The sequence below is a fragment of the Lampris incognitus genome, chromosome 2, assembly GCF_029633865.1.
Source record: "Lampris incognitus isolate fLamInc1 chromosome 2, fLamInc1.hap2, whole genome shotgun sequence".
NCBI classification, from domain to species: Eukaryota; Metazoa; Chordata; class Actinopteri; order Lampriformes; family Lampridae; genus Lampris; species Lampris incognitus.
This window is the reverse complement of record NC_079212.1, coordinates 15868268-15886934: the sequence shown is the minus strand read 5'-3', so window position 1 is coordinate 15886934 and position 18667 is coordinate 15868268. Positions and strand designations below refer to the sequence as shown.

Below are 18667 nucleotides of genomic sequence, written 5' to 3'. Positions count from 1 at the left end.
ATGTGCTATGTGAATAAATTTGCCCTGCCTTGCCTTCTCTTTCTCTTCTTCTCTTACCCAACATGGCTTTGACATAGCCAAACAAAGTCAATTCAACCCCCTCGTAAGTCATCCTTGAAAGTGAATTCACCTACTTCACTAAAACACTAAAAATCAATATCACAACAATGTTCTGCAAAGACGTTTGCTTATAAATCTGTAGTTAGATCTCAGGGGTGCAATGAAAGCTTATTTTGTAATGGCTCTCTGAGACTAGTAAAACCGTATTTGTGTAAGAAAAGGGGGGGTGACCAGTTTCAACTGGCCTCCTACTACATATTAGCGCCACTTAAGTGTACTTTGATACCAAACGAACTAACATTATTGCATGTACAACCCGTTTTGCTCCTATAGCAGGATTCTTTTGAACTGGAAATCTTCTTACACCACCTTCTCATTCCTCTGAAGGATATTATGGCATGCTTGACTCTCGGAAACATAAAATATACCATGAGAGGCTCAAAATATTGTATTTATGTTATCTGGCAAACGTTCCTCTCTCACTTATCACTGTTACAGACACCGACACTCCCCCCACTCTACCATCCCCACCCCCTTTAACCCTCTCTCCACACCACGACATAACATGCACATATGCACAAACACAGTGCATGCACTATATCTATCTGCCCTACTGTGCCCACTGTACATGGACACTTTGCATAAGGTCTACACTACCCTGTAAATAACCCTTATTCTTCAACAACTTCTCATCCTGTAAATAACTTCTCGTTCAAAAGTTCGCATTTAATTTCATTGAGTATTTGCCATATCCCATTATTGTACCTATTTTCAATATATATATATAATTTTTTATATTATATATATTTTATTATATTTTATCATTCTTTACACTTTTACCTTACTATTTACTGTGAATTTTTCCCTCTTGCACCAAAATGCCAAGTCAAATTCATTGTATGTTCTTGAACTACTTGGCAATAAGTATGATTTTGGTTCTGATTGCCTTGAGATTAGGAGGACTAGACAGTGGGAACAGCCTAGACTGGGTTAGCTCTATTTTCCCATTAACGGATTTGCTGTTTTTCTTGAACGTTCACTCCATTGTGCAAGCACAATTGCAATTTTTCGTTCGGTTTAATGTTATTTTACAATTGAGGTTAATTTTGCTTAAATGAACAGATGTGAAAAGAGATACAGTACTATGGGGCGGAGACGGGGTTGCGTGTATAATGGCTGATGTGTGTTGTGGGGTTGGTTGTATGTACATCCCATGTGAGTGTGTGAATATACATGCTTTTCTGATTCTCATTTTTATTGTGAATTGTATCACCATTTTATAATTTTCAAAAAAAAGTGCAAAGAATATAATCTGGCAAACATCTCTCGTTGATGTATATACTTGCACTTTGAATAAAAACACACGGGATTTTGGGGGGGGGGGTCTGATGTATTGGAGGAGGGCGGCCGTGCATGTGGCACCCTCGTGGCCATAACGCACAACTTGTAATAGCGGGTGGAGTTTAATGGGCTGCTTACAACGCGCAGCTGTGCGTCTATGTCATCCTCAGAGACTGGAGTGAACCACACAGTCCCTTCTGGTTTCAGCATCGCCGCGATCCTTGCGCGGCTGGCCATCTCACTTCGCCCTTTGCGTCCATCCATCGGCTTGCCTGCGTCTCTGTTGCGCGCCGTGCCGGTGCCGGTGGAGGGGTGATCGGACTTGGCTAGACTTGAATGCGCTCCCGAAGGATTGTCTGCCTGCTTCTGAATGGGAGAAAGAGGTGCATAGGACCGATACAGGTCGCTACTCCAGTATCGGAATCCCGAGCTGGTTTATTGTGTGTGTGTGTGTGTGTGTGTGTGTGTGTGTGTGTGTGTGTGTGTGTGTGTGTGTGTGTGTGTGTGTGTGTGTGTGTGTGTGTGTGTGTGTGTGTGTGTGTGTGTTGGCCTCAGCGGGAGCGTCTCTGCGCCGAAGAAGGGTGTGAGAAGGGTGTCTTGTCTCGCTCACCGACATGTCAACGTCCAGAGCCGGTTTTACGAACGAAAATGCGAGTCCTGCACGGAATGTTTCAGGTAAGGCACCTCACAATACGTGCGACGACGGGACAGCGACGCGGATTCGTGTGCACTTCAGCAGGTTGCGTGTTTTGGGGAAAGGAGTCGGGGTTATTTTGCGCCTTTTCTACCAGCATACATTGCAGAAGCGGGAATAACAAGGCGGACATTTTTTTATTTAATTATTATAGATGGCGGGTCAGCTATTGCTTCTACTCCTGTGAGGTGGTGAGATAAGACTTTTCCCAGGTGGGAGGGTGAGGAAAAGGACGACAAAGTTGCGTTGATAACGACAGAGACCGTCGTGCAATGGGCACCCTGCATCTATATTCGTGATTTGGTGTTTATTTGCTTGTTGCTTGTGTTGCCCTTGGTGGTGTGCGCATGCTTTCCGAGTGGTAGACCGTATAGGCCACATGTCTGTCAACCCTCAGGCTCTGTACTGCGCTGCTGCTAAGAGGAAGTGAAAGACCAAGCGGTCTGAAGGAACACAGGTGCCTCTCAGCACGTCACCAGTTTCACACTCTGAACACGGCTGTACCGGAACACACAAGCGAGCCCCCGAGTCACATAAAAGTACCCGTGTCTGTCTGCCTGCAAGAGACGGCGACCCTATGTTATATAAATACGATGAGCTTACCCGGACGGGCCTCCAGCGGTCCGCTGAGGCCAGCCTTCAACCTCGCACGCCATTCTGAGCGTTTTAAACAGAAGTTTGCCATGGTTCAGCAGCATTTACCCCCCCCTCTCCCCCCCTCCATCACTGCCATCTCTCAACTCTCTCTCCCTACATTTTCAGCTGATAATAAGAACTTTTTCTTTAACGTCCAGCCTTTTTAGTTTGGGGTCAGTACCGTTAGGATGAGGGACATCTTGTGGTGACAAAGGTGCACTACACATTTTGTCGGAAATATAGGCTCTCACCCCACACGCGCGTGCGCGCGCGCACGTACACACACACATGCAGTAAGACTCATCAACACTTCACACACCCTGATATCTGCTGTGACCAAGAGCAATCTAGAAAAACAACCCATGGGGCCCCAAGTCCTCGTTTTTGAGTTTTTTTTCCTGTGGAAAAATAGAAACGCTTTTACTGCAGTAAACAAGAGTAGTTTGGCCTTTGTCTGACATTTGTCATAGTCCACTTCCACATTCTCTTGTTGGAAATCACGAAATTGGTGTCAGTGTTTATTTACATTCCACGAGCGTGTGTCATTATGAAGTGACAGGCCTACATTGTAAGTGGGAGCATGGTTCATTCATGGCAGCCGTCTGGTTTACTCTCCTCCTGCAATGTGCTGAGCACTCTTGCTTGGCTGCGATGATAACAGGTTGTTTAATATTGCTCCAGATGGTCTATGTGCTTCCACCAACATTGCAGGGCTCTTATTTAATGATTTATCACATTTCTTTCTCCGATGCTGTCAGCAAAGCGCGGGGCTGTTACGGAGGGGCCTGTGTTATGTCATACTGTATGGAGCAGTCCCTAAAGAGCTACAGTACCGATAGCTGTGGAATAATTGCCGCACTGTGCAATGCATTTGTTGTTAATGCCGTTCACGCCGACATCTGATGTGCCTTTTTGAGGCCTTGACTCATCTGATCTGATCTGATCTCTGCAAATCCATTTTTCAAAATATATAAATTATGCATTCATAAAAAACTATTGGTAAATAATGCACATCTAACTCCTTCTGATACTTGCTAGCCTGCAACAAGATGTAGGCCAATGCAGTCAGTGCTATTGGTGGTTCCGTAAAACAAGCTAAGAGTAAGAAGTATGCTAAACCAATCTAGTTAATATCACCACCTCACCTTCATGTTTCTTTTAGGTTTTTACCAAGGTCAGTGTACCCCCATGCCCCTGCCAGCCCTGGGCACACAGAGAGTCACCCAGGGCAATGGGACCAACGTGGGCACAGTGATTTCTCGACAGTGCCCAGCCAAATACAGGCTGGTGGGGGGGGATCTGAGGTGTGTCGTAATCACCAACATCCCCCAGTGGGTTGGGGAGCCCTACTGTGAACGTAAGTACTTTAGCAACAGAGTATTGTCAGAACCTAGCAAGAGTCATCTGGATGCTGTTTACACGTATGCCACAGGCCACTGGGCACAGATACTATAGAAAGAATGGGACCTATAGCAAGATTTTAATGTAGTTGTGCAGGTGCAAAATTACTCTGGGTGCTCCGGTTTCCTCCCACAATCCAAAGACATGCAGGTCAGGTGAATCGGCCATACTAAATTGTCCCTAGGTGTGAGTGTGTGTGTGCGTGTGGGCAGGGGAGGGGGGGCTGTGATGGCCTGGCAGCCTGTCCAGGGGTGTCTCCCTGCCTGCTGCTCAATGACTGCTGCTGGGATAGGCGCCAGCATCCCCGTGACCCTGTGCAGGATAAGCGGTTTGGATAATGGATGGATGGATGGAGCTATTATTCACATATTTTATACTTAATCAGCAAAATATATGTATGTGTGTGTGTGTGTTTGTGTGTGTGTGAGTGGGGGGGGCGGGGTTACTGTGGTCCTATATGCTGTTTACAACTGGCATGAATTAATGTTCTCAGTTACTGGAAATCATTCAGTTGAAAAGCAGGAGGACCAATTTCAAACTGATGCACAGTTTGTCATTTTCAGTCCAGCGTCATTCTTTTATCGTCCTCTCTTTCACCACAGCTCTGTCTATGTTTGAAGATGTTGGTTTCCGCGTGGCCGTGTTAGTCTCCATTGTGAGCTCTGCCGTCATCCTCCTCTTGTCTGTGGCCTTTGTGACCTGCTGTGTGAGTGACTGTAAGAAAAAGGAGCGCAGGAGAAAAAACGAGAGGTTTGAGCAAAATTGAGATCTTAGAGGAAAATAGGAGACTTTTTGTCATTTAGTCCTGCATGCCGTTTCAAACTGATACACTGAAGTATTCATTTTCATTCATTTATATGTTCATTTTAATCTTTTATGGAGCCAGCGATGCAGATTTGTGGCAAACGGTGGAGCAGATTGAGAGAATGGAGGGCAGGTCTCACTACGGCCATAAGGGCAGGAACACCAACAACAACAACAACACCAACACCAACCAGGACCCGGCTCTGTCTCTGTGGGATGACCACGATCCTGCCCTGTGCAACAGCAAAAGGTCCTGCAGGTGAGAGATGGTTTCACTTTCACTTAACTTCAATTAAATCCCCCCCTTTTACTTCAAATACTGCTCTAATAATCCTAACCGGGGTCACAGGATGCTGGAGCCTATCCCAGCAGTCATTGGGCGCCAGGCGGGGAGACACTCTGGACAGGCCGCCAGTCCATCACAGGGCCAACACACACACATTCACACCTAGGGACAATTTAGTTTGGCTGATTCACCTGACCTACATGTCTTTGGACTGTGGGAGGAAACCGGAGCACCCGCAGGAAACCCACGCAGACACGGGGAGTACATGCAAACTCCACACAGAGGACGACCTGGGATGACCCCCCAAGGTTGGACTACCCCGGGGCTCGAACCCAAGACCTTCTTGCTGTGAGGCGACTGTGCTAATCACTGTGCCACCGTGCCCGTTTGCCCGTTCCACGACAGTGAATAAAAGTTTGTAATTTTTGCAAATTTGCTTTGCTAAAATCTATCCATTAACTGTTTATAGTCTACATTGCCTCGCTCTGTGTGTAATCTCTGGTTGTACGTTGTCATTCTGCTACTCTTGTCTACTCTGTGCATTTGAGACCGTCTGCATGTCTGTCTGTCCTAAAAGAAGGATCCCTCCTCTCTTGCTCTTCCATTTATTTTTCCTGATCAGGTTTTTCTTGTCGAGGGTCTAAGGATAGGGGCTGTCATAAATTGCATTGATTGCAAAGTGATAAGGACAAATCTGTGATTCTGGGCTGTACAACTAAATGTGACTTGACTACATTCCTACCAAAAGGATTCATGTGTTTGCTGTGGACATACGGTGAATATATTAAGCATTATGTTTGCTCAGTACCACCCTCTGATGTAGGTTCTTCGAGGCAGAACACACACAACTGAAAATTTACAGTGCTGGAGCTTCACTAAAACCAACCTCTGGGGTAGGCCCCTTAACGATACTATGTGTAGAATTCATTCATTCATTCATCTTCAGCCGCTTCTGCGGGGTCGGGTCACGGTGGCAGCCAGCTAAGTAGGGCACTCCAGACATCCCTCTCCCCAGCAACGCCCTCCAGCTCCTCCTGGGGAGATCTCGAGGCGTTCTCAGGCCAGATTGGACATGTAGTCCCTCCAGTGAGGTCTAGGTCTACCCCGGGGGTCTCCTCCCAGTTGGACATGCCTGGAAAACCTCCAAAGGAAGGTGCCTAGGAGGCATCCTAATCAGATGCCCGAACCACCTCAACTGGCTCCTTTCGACGCGAAGGAGCAGCTCTACTCCAAGCTCCCTCCAGATGTCCGAGCTCTTCACCCTATCTCTAAGGCTGAGCCCAGACACCCTATGGAGGAAACTCATTTCAGCCACTTATATCCGCGATGTCACCCTTTCGGTCACTACCCAGAGTAGAATTTTTATCTAATTATTTCATCCTCAAATTCATGTTGATATTATGCTGGTTTATCTGAAGAACAGTGAGACCATCATAGGGAAAATTGGTTTAATCTATGTGTTGATTTCACACTGTTTATCTCTGTCACTGGTTATGATTTAGTGGGAAAGGTTCCAACTGATTTACAGCAGAAAGGGGGCATTGCCCAAAAACAAGAAGTTCACCCAAAACAGAAAATAAACATTTGCTTAGAAGGTGTCATGTAGAAATAATCAATAATGTTTTGCTTGTCTTTTTGTCTTTTTTTCCCTGCAGATGTTGTGAGCATCACCACGGTGGTCTGACAGTCCCACCTGCCTGCAGCTATGGCTCAGTTCCTCTTCCTGGCTGTACCTATGACCAATCTCTCTTGCACCAAAACTCAAGACTTGACCAGAACTGTTGCAAACTTCTGAATTCTGTTCCACTCCAGAGCATCGCCACGCCGCAGCATCTGGGACCCCCTTGGTCCTCCAGTCAAGCTCAGGGCCCAGGTCCTGTCCAGACTGGAGCAGAAGGGCCCAACACTGATTTGGTGTGGCAATATTTAGGACAGCAGGAGGTCAGTGTGTCAGCACTGAACCCCACAGCCACACAGGAGTCCTACAGGGTGAACATGAACACTACAAAGGAAAGCTGCATACAGACTATATTTGTGTGAGGATGCATAGTGCATGGAGGAGGGTGGAAAAGGAGCATGTAACCATCAGCCAAGGACTTGTTTACTATTGTCAACTACTGTAAAGAGAATAAACCTCATGACCTAATCTCTTTGACAGCATCAACTCTGTACGAACAAAGACTAAAGAAAGTATTTGGGATTTTTACAGATCCTGATCAATAATATTTTCGTGATTTGACGGTTTGCAGGATCATCCGAAGGCTACCAAGAGATCAGATGAACTTTTGATCAGATTAACTTTTGTGCCTTTTGTAAATTCTTCTGGCACACTGCCCTCTGTCGGAAACAGAGAGCCACTGCATTCCCAGGAAAACAGCCTGTTATTCCATAGGTAGTCTATACCTAAAATAATTAGATGAGTTCTCCTCATGATCATTGAATTGTTTTCCACATAATTCGATAACTAGTGAGGAAAGCATGATGTCAGTGCTGGAAAATATGTAAATATGATTTTTAAGAAATGTAAATAAATGTTTGTTGATAATGACTCGTGGTTGGTGCTATGATGAGAAGAGTTCCACAAGTTAGTGTTTCAACTCAGGGATTATTGTTAAATTTTTACCAAGACAGGCAAACTAGATAAGGCCAGTAATACACAGACAGTGTTCTAGTGTGTAGATGACGTTGATTACACTGTAAGAATTTCTTTATTTCAAATGCCATGGTTAAAAAAACTGAATGAAATGTGAAGCGTGTTACATTAGGCCCTTGAATTTCGGTTATGTCATTGAGACACAATCAGACTCATTAATGAACAAGCACTAATGGCATATCGCTGGGCGATATGGAAAATAATGTCATTATCAAAATAATCAAAGGGAATTTTTCAAGCTATCAATATCATATCACAATATCTGCTTACATATACAAAAATACAATGTTTAATAATCCAACTGAGGTTCATCACATTGACCTGTTTGGTAACATAAAGTATAATATCAAACTGACACTAGTTTTCAAATAACACTCCCTCAAATCTTTGACACCTAATTTTGTGAGAAATTTTAGGTATTGGATTGTTATTTTCATTGCACAACAAAATTGAGTATCACAATATGACAGTATCTGAACTTCATACCAATACAATATCAGTCAATGATTAATTGAAAGTAAATGGTATCAAACTGTTGTAAGTAATACAGAATACTGTATTTCAATGGGAGAATACATACTAGGTGAATGCTTTTCTTCTCAATGTTGCCCATATTCAGTGATGGGCAGTCCTTAAGTAATTTTACTCAGGTAGTGCACTTAAATACAGTTTTCAGGTACTGGTACTTAATACTTGAGTATTTTCATTATAGAGAACATCATACTACAGTTTCAAAGAAAATAATGTACGTTTTACTCCTGTCATGGCAACTATTTAATTCCACTCTGACAATAAATGAGGAGCGACACAGAAATCTCTTACAGTATCATCACACCTTTTCATACTATACATACTATGATACACCTATATATATGATTATCATATTATATTAATATATAATATTATATATTTTATATATAATAATATCATTATTATTACATTAAAGCCCGGGAACCGTCGCCACAGCCGGGACATGAACCCGCGTCTCCCACTCCGCAAGCGACAACGTTAACCAGTCGAAGCCTAACATGTCTCCTTATCCATGCATGTTACAATATGTTCATGAACAGATGCAATCCAATCAACCAATCAATCAATCAATCAATCAAGTTACATTTTATATTGCACTTTTTTAGCTGCAATAGCCACTCAAAGCGCTTTACAATTAATTAATTCACACACATGGAATCAGAGTAACAGTGATAATGTGGCATGTAAATGATAAAATGATAAAAATGACATGAACGCATCAGTTTTAATGATGCGTTCATGTCACTTCAGTCCATTTCACTACAACCTGTGACAATATAGGAAAAGGTCTTCATCCATCCATCCATTATGCAAACCTCTTATCCTGCTGTCAGGGTCGTGGGGATGCTGGAGCCTATCCCAGCAGTCACTGGGTGGCAGGCAGGGGGACACCCTGGACAGGCCGCCAGGCCATCACAGGGCAGGAAAAGGTCTTCATATGAATCTTTATTTTCAGTCCACATTAAGACCTCATTTCACATTAGCAATTGAAGAGCAGGCCTGTTTTTGGCAAAGGCCGATATCTACTTATTCCAATGAAAGTGTTCCTTATACTCTAATAGAAATGATTAAATAATGAGGTTACATTCGGATCTTTTCTGATTCACAAACCTCACAGGAGAGCCAATATGTAGGATTCCTGAATTCCTATTATTAGTGGCCAGTGGCCATAATTACTTAAGCACGTGGCCTGATCTCAGTGTGCACTCCATGTACCTTGCAGCCCACTGCTGAGTCATGCTTATTGTAAACATGTCTTGAGCTACGATCACAATAGCATGTACCCAGAGTTTTTCCCTCATCCTGTTTGGAGGAAGTAGCCTATCTTTACTGCTGGACTGTCATCCTAATGGATAACAGGACTTGCATATTTTTCAAAAAGTTCGTAGGTCAGGTCTCCTCTCATCCTTATCTTCCAGCTCGTAATTTCCCAGGCCTGTTCCTTCAGACCTTGTTACACTCAAATGAGCTTCCCATACATTCCTCTGCGGTCAGCTAACGGTAAACAAGAGGCCTTTCTTTGCTCACATGGAGACGATACTTTATAACATGAGCTTTAAGCCGATATCCAAGCAATATAGACTAAATTTAAGGCTAGTATGCCATACATGGTCAAAGATTAAACGTAAACAAACATCATAGTATATGATTATATGGCAGACAAATTGCCTCCACACTCAACTGCAGTAATATGAACACATGAATTAACGGATTCTGTTAAGAAAAAGGATTTTCCACACAAAATATGGTGTCAGTCGACAAAGGTGCTGTATTTTCCAATCAAATGTTCGAGGTTTGCGGATCGAGGATTTGAGTATTAAGATACAAGGAACTCGTGCAAAAAAAAATCTGCACTTTTACTTTTGACACTTAAGTACATTTAATATCAAATACTACTTTCTCCCAAGTAGATTTTGGATTGAGGACTTTTACCAGGGTACTATTGGTGCTAATGGCTAGCTCTAATTCTAAAGGGACAGACTACTTCATTCACCAATGCCCAACGATGATGATGATGATGATGATGATGATGATGATGATGATGATGATGACTTTACTGAAGGTTAAAGTAAGCATTTATCACTGCTCACTACTTCCCTGCCTGGTTTATCATACATTTTACTGTATTGCCCCCCGGGTATTCGTTAATCTGCCTCCGCCATGCCACCATGCAGCCACTGTGCAGGCTAGAAAAAGCGTTCAGGTTTACTCGTCCTGCAGCCAAGAAAATCAATGTGCAGCGGCGGCCACAAGGCGGCGTCTGTGGATAATCCTGTGATGTCACCCGGACAAAAAGACTATCGGGAAGATCAGGGAGTTTTAAGTGCGTGAAGAGGTGCTCGGTCGGGAGCGTGAATGAATACCCCGTTTGTCAGCACGATGGAAGGTTTGTCGAGCTGGATTATGACGCCGGTGCTTGTTTTCTAGAGCTTTGCCGTCCTCCTGTATCCGAGCTGTGGTTTCCGTGAGTTACAGGGGAGCGGCGGTATGCTAATGACGCTCTCTCGTATCGGCGGCTCCGCTACCTGTTGAGCCATCATGTTTTTACATTTCATTCTGACTGCCGGGCGGTTCGACCAAGTGTTATTGCGCATGCGCGGATTGGGATTAGGGCAGAGTTTGGGGTTACTTTTGAATTTTTGCCACGGTAGGACATTTCGACAAGGTAGGACAAACACCTTCCTTTATATCGTTAAAAAGTCGAATCACTTATCACTCACTTATTTATGCTCCATTAAAAAACATGATGTTTAACGCCAGATCAAGCCTTGAAATAGTTTCTCTGCATTATCTATGCATAAATAAAGCAAGACTAATATGATAGCCGGGTATATTTACATTCCTTATCTATTGCGTCATCTCAGATGGTGTCCTGTTTAGTCCAAATAGATAATTCAACACTTTTTTCCCCTTTTTTTGCTGAGACGGCGTTTAATGTATGTTGTTACACGCCCAGCATGTGAAAACACTATCACATCCAAAAGGAGAGAGTAAACCTCTTAGGCGTTTATTTTCAGATCAGGGCTGATGCCAAAACGAGTTTAAGAGGGATTTCCGATTAAACAAAAATACGACACGCCTGCTATTAGAGCACTGCTGTAAATGAACGTGTGTGGTAGATCAAAGCATGCATCATTTAAAATGTTGTGGTCAGTAATTCACCATGGGTTCAATAAGAGATGTAGAAGTCTATCTATCTATCTATCTATCTATCTATCTATCTATCTATCTATCTATCTATCTATCTATCTATCTATCTATCTATCTCTCATTCACTCACTCACTCACTCACTCATACGGTACTGTGATTTCTGTCTTACTTGGTCAGACATTGAAGGTTACCAGGACCAGCTGCAGAAGGATGCCCAGTTTCTGTGCACAGAGGAGAGGATGGACACCGAGCTAGTAGACAGACTAGTCTTGCAGCTCAACAGGATCTACCCTCAGATACTCAATGACAAGGAGGCCCACAAGGTGATTAGTTAGAGAGAAGACCATTTAGACATGCAAAGGATGGAGTTGTTCAGACACATAACTGGAGTTTTCATCCCATCTTTAGGCTTTCTAACTACTTCTTGATATAATCCTGAAGATTGTCATTTTTGTTTCTTTTACTGACACGTGGTTACAGTTTAGCAACTACGTGTCAGTCATGGAATTAACAACTGCATTGTTTAGCTGCTTTAAATCCATGAGGTCCAATCGAAACAAAACAGTCTCCAGTTGTGTTGTGGCAGCATCTTTCCCCACAATGATTGATGTTTTAATATCAATTACTTAACATTAGCTTGGTACATTTCTTTTACTAGTGTGTTCTGTCATATCTGCATGTTGGCCACAAAAAAACTTGCCTCCTCTTCAAACTTACCTCATTTTTATACATTTAACTGCAATGGCGATGATGTAAAACAATGTAGAAGATGTAAAACAATGTGCTGGATGATTTTTCATCAGACCGGCAGTAACCATTGAAAATAGCAAGTTATCCAAAGTCATCCAAAGTGACTCTTGTTTGCATGTAAGTCTTTATGATTTTAGCTTTAACTGAAGTTCATCATTTGTATATTGATTAAAGATAATGCGTGTCTCTGCAGTTTAGGAACCTGAGCATGCCCACCAAGGTGAGATTGCCCGAGCTGCTAAAACACTTACAGTGGAAAGGTGAGGAGGCATGCCATGAATTCTACAGAGGCCTTCACATCCACGCAGAGGATATCTACTTCAGTCTGCCCACCAGGGTCCAACGCAGAGGTAAGCGTTGCTTTGAGAAGGGATCGTCATCCATTCTAGAATGCTGAAGACTGCAAAGTATAGTATATATTAAGAGATGGGAAATCCTCTGGAAGAACCTATAGTTCCCCAAAACCCATATCTGAAAATGATTTCAGATATGATTTTAAGGTGGGTGGGATACCAGTGAATGATTTTGAATGTATAGTGAAAATGGGCGTTTTGTAAGTATGATTTTTGCACAGTCAACTGTTTGACATTTCATGGCAGTAACCTGAGATCTTCAGGGTACCACTTTAAAAACTGTTTGCCTAAAAGGACTATGACGTGTACATACCAAAAACAAAAGGGAAAAAAGCACACTATCCAATTTTTTTCTTTCAACTGGAAATATCCAGTGGCTAACAGGATGAGAGAGTTTCCCTCATTTATCATGCCAATCACCTTGTTTCAAAAAAAAAACAAAACTTGAATCAGTGTTATTTTGCTGGTACTAGTCGAGTATTATGTCTAATTTGGTGTCAGTTCTTCTGTAATTCCTGAAATGAGAGAAACTGCTTTTGGATTAAGTGGAAATATCTCGCACCATTGTCAAAGTTTTCACATGTTCAAGGCAAAAATGTATGTTTTCTTGGGTGAATATGAGACAACATTTGAAATAGATGTCTTTTGCGTTCATGTATTGGTGTGCGTTTGTGGGTGGGCATCATACAAATTCACAATCTTGTTTCTTCATTCTCTGAAACAACCTCCTGTGGATGAAGCAATTACAGTAATTGCGCTACCTCATTACCTAAATGTTCATCGTCTCGGTGCGAAGTGTGGCACACTGTGTAACAATTAGTCTTCCCGCATTTGTGCATCCCCCCCCCCATCTGCTTCCCTGTCATGTTCTCCAACTTACGGTCTCGAGTTTATCCATCATGTAAACAAACTGAACCACATTAAGCGAATTAAACAAGACGCCTCTACGGTGTCCCGTAGCATTGACCCCTCTCCCTCCCCTGCTGAGCATTCACCTTGTCCCCCTGCCTTACTGTCAGCTGTGGTAGCTCATCCTATTTAAGATACTGAGAGAAGCTAATGGACTACTTTTAGACCTACACTGCAATTCAACTGGTGGGTTTGATGGTGTAACACATGTGATTTTAATGTGTGGGTATTGCTCAGTAACTTTTTTTTTTCTGTTCCAGAGATGGCAGACCCAAAACGGGCTAAATTGGCAGCGGTACGCCCAGAGAAATACGTGCTTAACGACAGGGGTAAATCTAATCTACATTTTGCACCGCTTCTGACTAGATCATTACATCTGCTGTCTTTATAGTGCGGTTGTGAGGTTCTATGCCAGACAAAGGTAACTACTGCGACAGTACTGGCGTAAATCTGTCTGTTGTTGTTCTAGTTTTTAGGGGGTTAGTATGGCTGCACGACCTCTCAGATAGTTTTTAAGTGAAGCGGTCTTTCGCTTTTGTGTTTGTGTGGGCTGGAATTCTTCTTTACCTCTCGCTGATCCATTTGCAGCCTCAAATAAGCCTCTTAAGCCCGGTCAAGCTTTGTTCTTCACCAAACTTAGTTGTCTGCTGAACCTTATAACCCCTAGCATCACAATGTAGGCCCCAGTGCGCTGCGCCGTTCGACCATTCATTGTCCAATTACATCCAGTCCTTTGGTTTTGTGGGTCAGTTGAGCTCACGTGTGGCGCCCCTCCAAAACGGCCTTCTCTGCCCTGCATTCCTTTGAACAGTCAGCAGTGCATCCAACAGGTCAAAGGTGGTGCCAGACAGGGAATTGGGTCATTCAGGGTGTATAAATTACACAGCCTAGACGTACATCTTTTGGGGTGTGAACAGTTTAGAGCAAAATGTACTTTTTAGGTAATTCCCGCTCTGTATACTTGGCCTGTTTTCAGTTAAATGTAGCATATTGTCTCAAAGTAGTGTCGGGTCGATAATCTGGATCCTGCCTGTCGTTTCATATCAAGACAGTTTACGTAATCCGCATCATTCATTAAAGGTGACTGTAAGTGCTGAACTGCCATTATAGCTGGTGATGGGAAATCTCACTCTCTGTTCCTCCTTTCTCTCTGCAGGACCCATGTTCTTCCTGACCTGTTTCAGCTTTGCAGTTTGCCTTGCTGTGATCTATTATTATGGAGGTGAGTTACAGAGAGAGGGGGAGAGTTTCTCTACATCAGTCATGTTTCCATGATGGGTGTAAGTCCATGAGTACTGGGATGGCATCCAGCGCATTACCTGTGCCCCCATCCATAGGGTTAGTGGTTGTGTCAGGAAGGGCATCCGATGTAAAATTTTGCAAAATCTGTATGCGGATTGACAGGACCAGATCGGTCAAGGCCTGGGTTAACAACGGCCTCCATTGGTGCTGTGCCCTCACAGGGTACCAATGGAAACTATAAAATCTGCTGTGGCGACCCCTGAGAAACAGGGAATAAGCCGAAAGAAGAAATCATGTTTCCACAATTATTTTAATGAGAGTTTTGAAGTTCCATCCATCCATCCATCCATTATCCAAACCGCTTATCCTGCTCTCAGGGTCACGGAGATGCTGGAGCCTCTCCCAGCAGTCATTGGGCAGCAGGCGGGGAGACACCCTAGACAGGCCGCCAGGCCATCAGAGCCCCCACACACACACACACACACACATGCTAAATGGAAATGCAAAAAAAAAAATTTGGGTGGGGGGGGGTTCCTAAATATCACCAAGAAAGTTTCTGCTTGTTTGAGGTAAAAAGAATCGAAGTGATTCATTGAAAGAGACTGTGCATAAAGAGTAAGAGACAAAATGTTCCGAATTCTTAAATGGAAAATAGTTTTCATCAACTCCTTTTTTTCTGTTTTCTGATTTTGATTACGTCATCCTCTAGAGTCCTGTTCACACAGAAATTGTTTATTGGTTTAAAACCCACTAAAGGAAATGCACCTTATTTCCATTTTAATTTTGGCTTTTCAAATGTCCCCTTCAAATTTGCCTAACATTTGAATGAGAACATGGCTACTGGGGCAGCATTATATTCAGAGGATGACTGGAAAAAACAAAACCTCGCGATATCAACACATACTACTGGAGAAACGGGTTGCTCTCCTCCACTTATCCTTAACTTTCTCGCCTCTCTCTTCACATCCCTTTTGCCGTCCTGCTCTGTCCAACCACAGAGGGCGAGACACTGAGGGGCACCGCTCCGTTTCTCCACTGCTCGGCTGCAGGGCTGGGAAGCCGGGCTAAAAACATTTTGCTTTCCTGTGTTGACGCTGGAACCAAAAGAAAATAAGGCCATGCAACATGGACGCTGAAGAACAAACTCCAAGGAGGAAAACAAAACCCAGAATATACCACTGTGCTATGCCAAACTCTTTATGAGTGGAGTTGTGAGGTGCTATTTTAAGTTGTACATATTTGTAAATACCAATTTCCATGTTTTGTAATCCTTGAAATTTTGATTTAATCTAAATATGAGGGACTCAACACACTTCTCCTATGTGGTACTTCTGTGTGTGTGTGTGTGTGTGTGTGTGTGTGTGTGTGTGTGTGTGTGTGTGTGTGTGTGTCACGATGGACCTGTCATAGGTTTGTCTCAGCTGACCCCCCCCCCCCCATCCTAAGGAGGAAATAAAATGCATGACGTGCCACACCAGTGCTTGAGACCAGTGGGAGTCTTGGCTCGACATTAATGATGAAGTGTATGATGGGAGCTTCTCGTTTTAAGACATGCTTTTCAGCTAAGTGGAGTGGACATTATTATTGACAAGGCAGAGTGCTGAGTGGCTCTCACGTTGAAGAATGAGGGCTAACTAAAGCTAAGCTAACGTGAACTTGGCTTGCACCACTGCACGGTATGAACACAATTAAGTTAGTAGCACTATACAATGTAATGGCATGTCCATCTCTTAATAGCACAGCTCTTTTCATCAGCTCACTGACTGGCCTTAAGTGCCTTCTGATGCTGCGATCAGCACCTTGTTGCAAACCTTTTGACGACGTTGCACTATCCTCGTGTTCGACTACTGGTCAGTTGGTCATACTTGAAGTAAATGTTTCTTAATTCCCAATTCCCCCAGTACCAGACAACTTAATAAACTAAGAGTTTTCTGATTATCATCCTCGGTTGTCTTTTTTTTCTCTCTCTCATTTCTGTTGGTGTTTATTGAGCACAGCCATCTCTTGCCTTCACATAAAAACAAAAAAAAACAAAACAAATAATAACTGCGATTCACATCTTTGCATATTTACATAAGCAACAAAAAAAGAAAAAGAAAGAAGAAAACTCTGCATGATAAAACGTTCAACACAATGGCGGAATAGTGCGAATAAATTCACTAGAGGGCGCTGCTTCCCAAGTCTGTAAGTCACATAGAGGAAGACGAGGGCCATGGAAAATGAGCTGCAAGACGACAATCACAAACTACAGAGCAGAGCACGCTCTCATTCATTCATCCATGGCAATTAAACTGATTAAATGAGTGAGGCCAACTCAGTCAAGATCCAGAGGGGGGAGGGGGGAGGAAATCTGTTGAAAGTTAAATGGCTATTTAAAAGTGAAAGTGTTTTCTGTGATTCATTAGACAACCGTACAATTCACGAGGCTGCACCAGTTTGTGGGAAACGGGGTGATTGATGGTCGGCTGAAACAGTTTGCACAGTAATGAATTATTTTAAAACCACGTGTTCGTTCTCAGGAGTTGGGATGAACAGCAGCACATCGCCGTCTCTGCAAAAAGAGGGAGATGTGTAGATCTGAGAGAGTGGGGATGGGAGGCTGAGATAGGGGGTGGGGGTTGGGGAGGTGCGAAAGAGGGTTGGAGGTGTCAGGGGGGTGATTGTTGAGCTGAAACACCAGCATCCACATTCCCGCGAGCCCTACATCAAAAGAACTGAAAACTGCTTGCCGATCATTTCCATTTCCAGTCTTTTGATGGGAGACCCCCTACAGAGCCAGTCTGCTGAAATCCGGGGGGTGCGGCACAAAGACAGAGCCAGAGATGCATGGGGCCATAGACGCACATCATGTGCATATATCTGTCGACAGATCAGCCCTGTGAGAGATTTTTTGCCTGTGTCATCAATCTGGATCATGGCCCGTCTGGCTGTTTCCACGGTTACCAGTGATAGACGTGGAGGAGGAAGAGGAGAGAATTGGGATGTTAGTATGTCACACGAAAGGTATCACAGAAAGTTGAATCAGTTCATCTTGGACACAGCGTTTATTGAGCACACATTAAGACGTATGAAAGGTACTTGTCAAAAACCATACTGTAGGAATTACCGCTTTGGGCCTTGGACGTTCATCACGCATTTAAAGGACAAATACTTGTGTTGAACGGATCAACGAGACAATACCTAAATTGTTATCATATTGTCGTTTTAAAACAATTGAAGTGCACGAAAAGAGCATCGCCTGTTTAGGCTCTAATTGAGGTTCCAGTGACGGTGCTGAACCGCTCTCTAATTAAACCTTCAGATTTAACCAGCGGTTGTGCTTGGATACGCGCCACACTGGTTGTCTGATTCGCCGACCACGGGGGCCAGAGGACCACAAACACTGGCTTGTGTGCCGTAGACGAGAGACTTGGTATGGCCAAAACAATGTTATAATTCAAACATGTAGGCATGACGTTTGCGGCTGCATCCGAACGAGCTGGCAGGGTGAACGTGTAGAGGTGGGTCACCGTTTTGGAGTCGGAGGAGGAGGCACACCCTGCTCGCCACATGTGTGCTCAGCAGAGCCATCAAACCTCCTGGCTCGAGATGTCTGGAAGAGAGCTGCAGTGCCCTGCTCCGGCCTCATGAATGTGATTAAAAATTGAAACCTGTTCAGCCATCAGGGAGTGTGTGTGTGTGTGTGTGTGTGTGTGGTGGCCGAGTGCAGCAGGTGAAGTACATAGGTGGGCATGGGTGGGGGGGTGGATTTCTTTTTTGGGGGGGATTTCCCCCCCCCTTTTTTCTCCCCTATTGTACTTGGCCAATTACCCCACTTTTCCAAGCCGTCCCAGTCGCTGCTCCACCCCCTCTGCCG

The 18667-nt window shown here is 43.8% G+C and overlaps 2 protein-coding genes across 3 annotated transcripts; both read left to right on the top strand.

The window, feature by feature from the left end:
• The first annotated feature begins 1938 nt into the window (after nt 1-1938).
• On the top strand, nt 1939-7754 carry LOC130107806 (sushi domain-containing protein 3). Its single transcript, XM_056274567.1, has 5 exons — nt 1939-2076; nt 3894-4088; nt 4735-4882; nt 5019-5195; nt 6878-7754. The coding sequence occupies exons 1-5, from the start codon at nt 2016-2018 to the stop codon at nt 7260-7262; spliced, it is 966 nt and encodes a 321-aa protein (XP_056130542.1). The 5' UTR covers nt 1939-2015; the 3' UTR covers nt 7263-7754.
• A 2961-nt stretch (nt 7755-10715) lies between these two features.
• On the top strand, nt 10716-16707 carry LOC130108234 (caspase recruitment domain-containing protein 19-like). 2 transcript variants are annotated; one of them, XM_056275099.1, is made up of 7 exons: nt 10716-11071; nt 11735-11880; nt 12501-12657; nt 13830-13898; nt 14726-14791; nt 15810-16027; nt 16222-16707. In XM_056275099.1, exons 1-6 carry the CDS (start codon nt 10945-10947, stop codon nt 15923-15925), a joined length of 681 nt encoding a protein of 226 aa, XP_056131074.1. In that variant the 5' UTR covers nt 10716-10944; the 3' UTR covers nt 15926-16027; nt 16222-16707. The 2 variants fall into 2 exon arrangements, with proteins under 2 accessions (XP_056131074.1, XP_056131075.1); XM_056275100.1 differs by having other exon boundaries at nt 10746-10792.
• Nucleotides 16708-18667: the final 1960 nt, after the last annotated feature.

What these genes read in the sequence shown, in the direction of transcription:
- LOC130108234 (XM_056275099.1), top strand. Translation starts at nt 10,945, where the DNA reads ATGTTTTTACATTTCATTCTGACTGCCGGGCGGTTCGACCAAGTGTTA. An exon ending in CGGTAGGACATTTCGACAAG is followed by an intron (nt 11,072 to 11,734) that starts GTAGGACAAACA and finishes TTACTTGGTCAG; the next exon opens with ACATTGAAGGTTACCAGGAC. An exon ending in TGTGATCTATTATTATGGAG is followed by an intron (nt 14,792 to 15,809) that starts GTGAGTTACAGA and finishes GTCCAACCACAG; the next exon opens with AGGGCGAGACACTGAGGGGC.
- LOC130107806 (XM_056274567.1), top strand. Translation starts at nt 2,016, where the DNA reads ATGTCAACGTCCAGAGCCGGTTTTACGAACGAAAATGCGAGTCCTGCA. An exon ending in TCCTGCACGGAATGTTTCAG is followed by an intron (nt 2,077 to 3,893) that starts GTAAGGCACCTC and finishes TGTTTCTTTTAG; the next exon opens with GTTTTTACCAAGGTCAGTGT. An exon ending in TGGGGAGCCCTACTGTGAAC is followed by an intron (nt 4,089 to 4,734) that starts GTAAGTACTTTA and finishes CTTTCACCACAG; the next exon opens with CTCTGTCTATGTTTGAAGAT.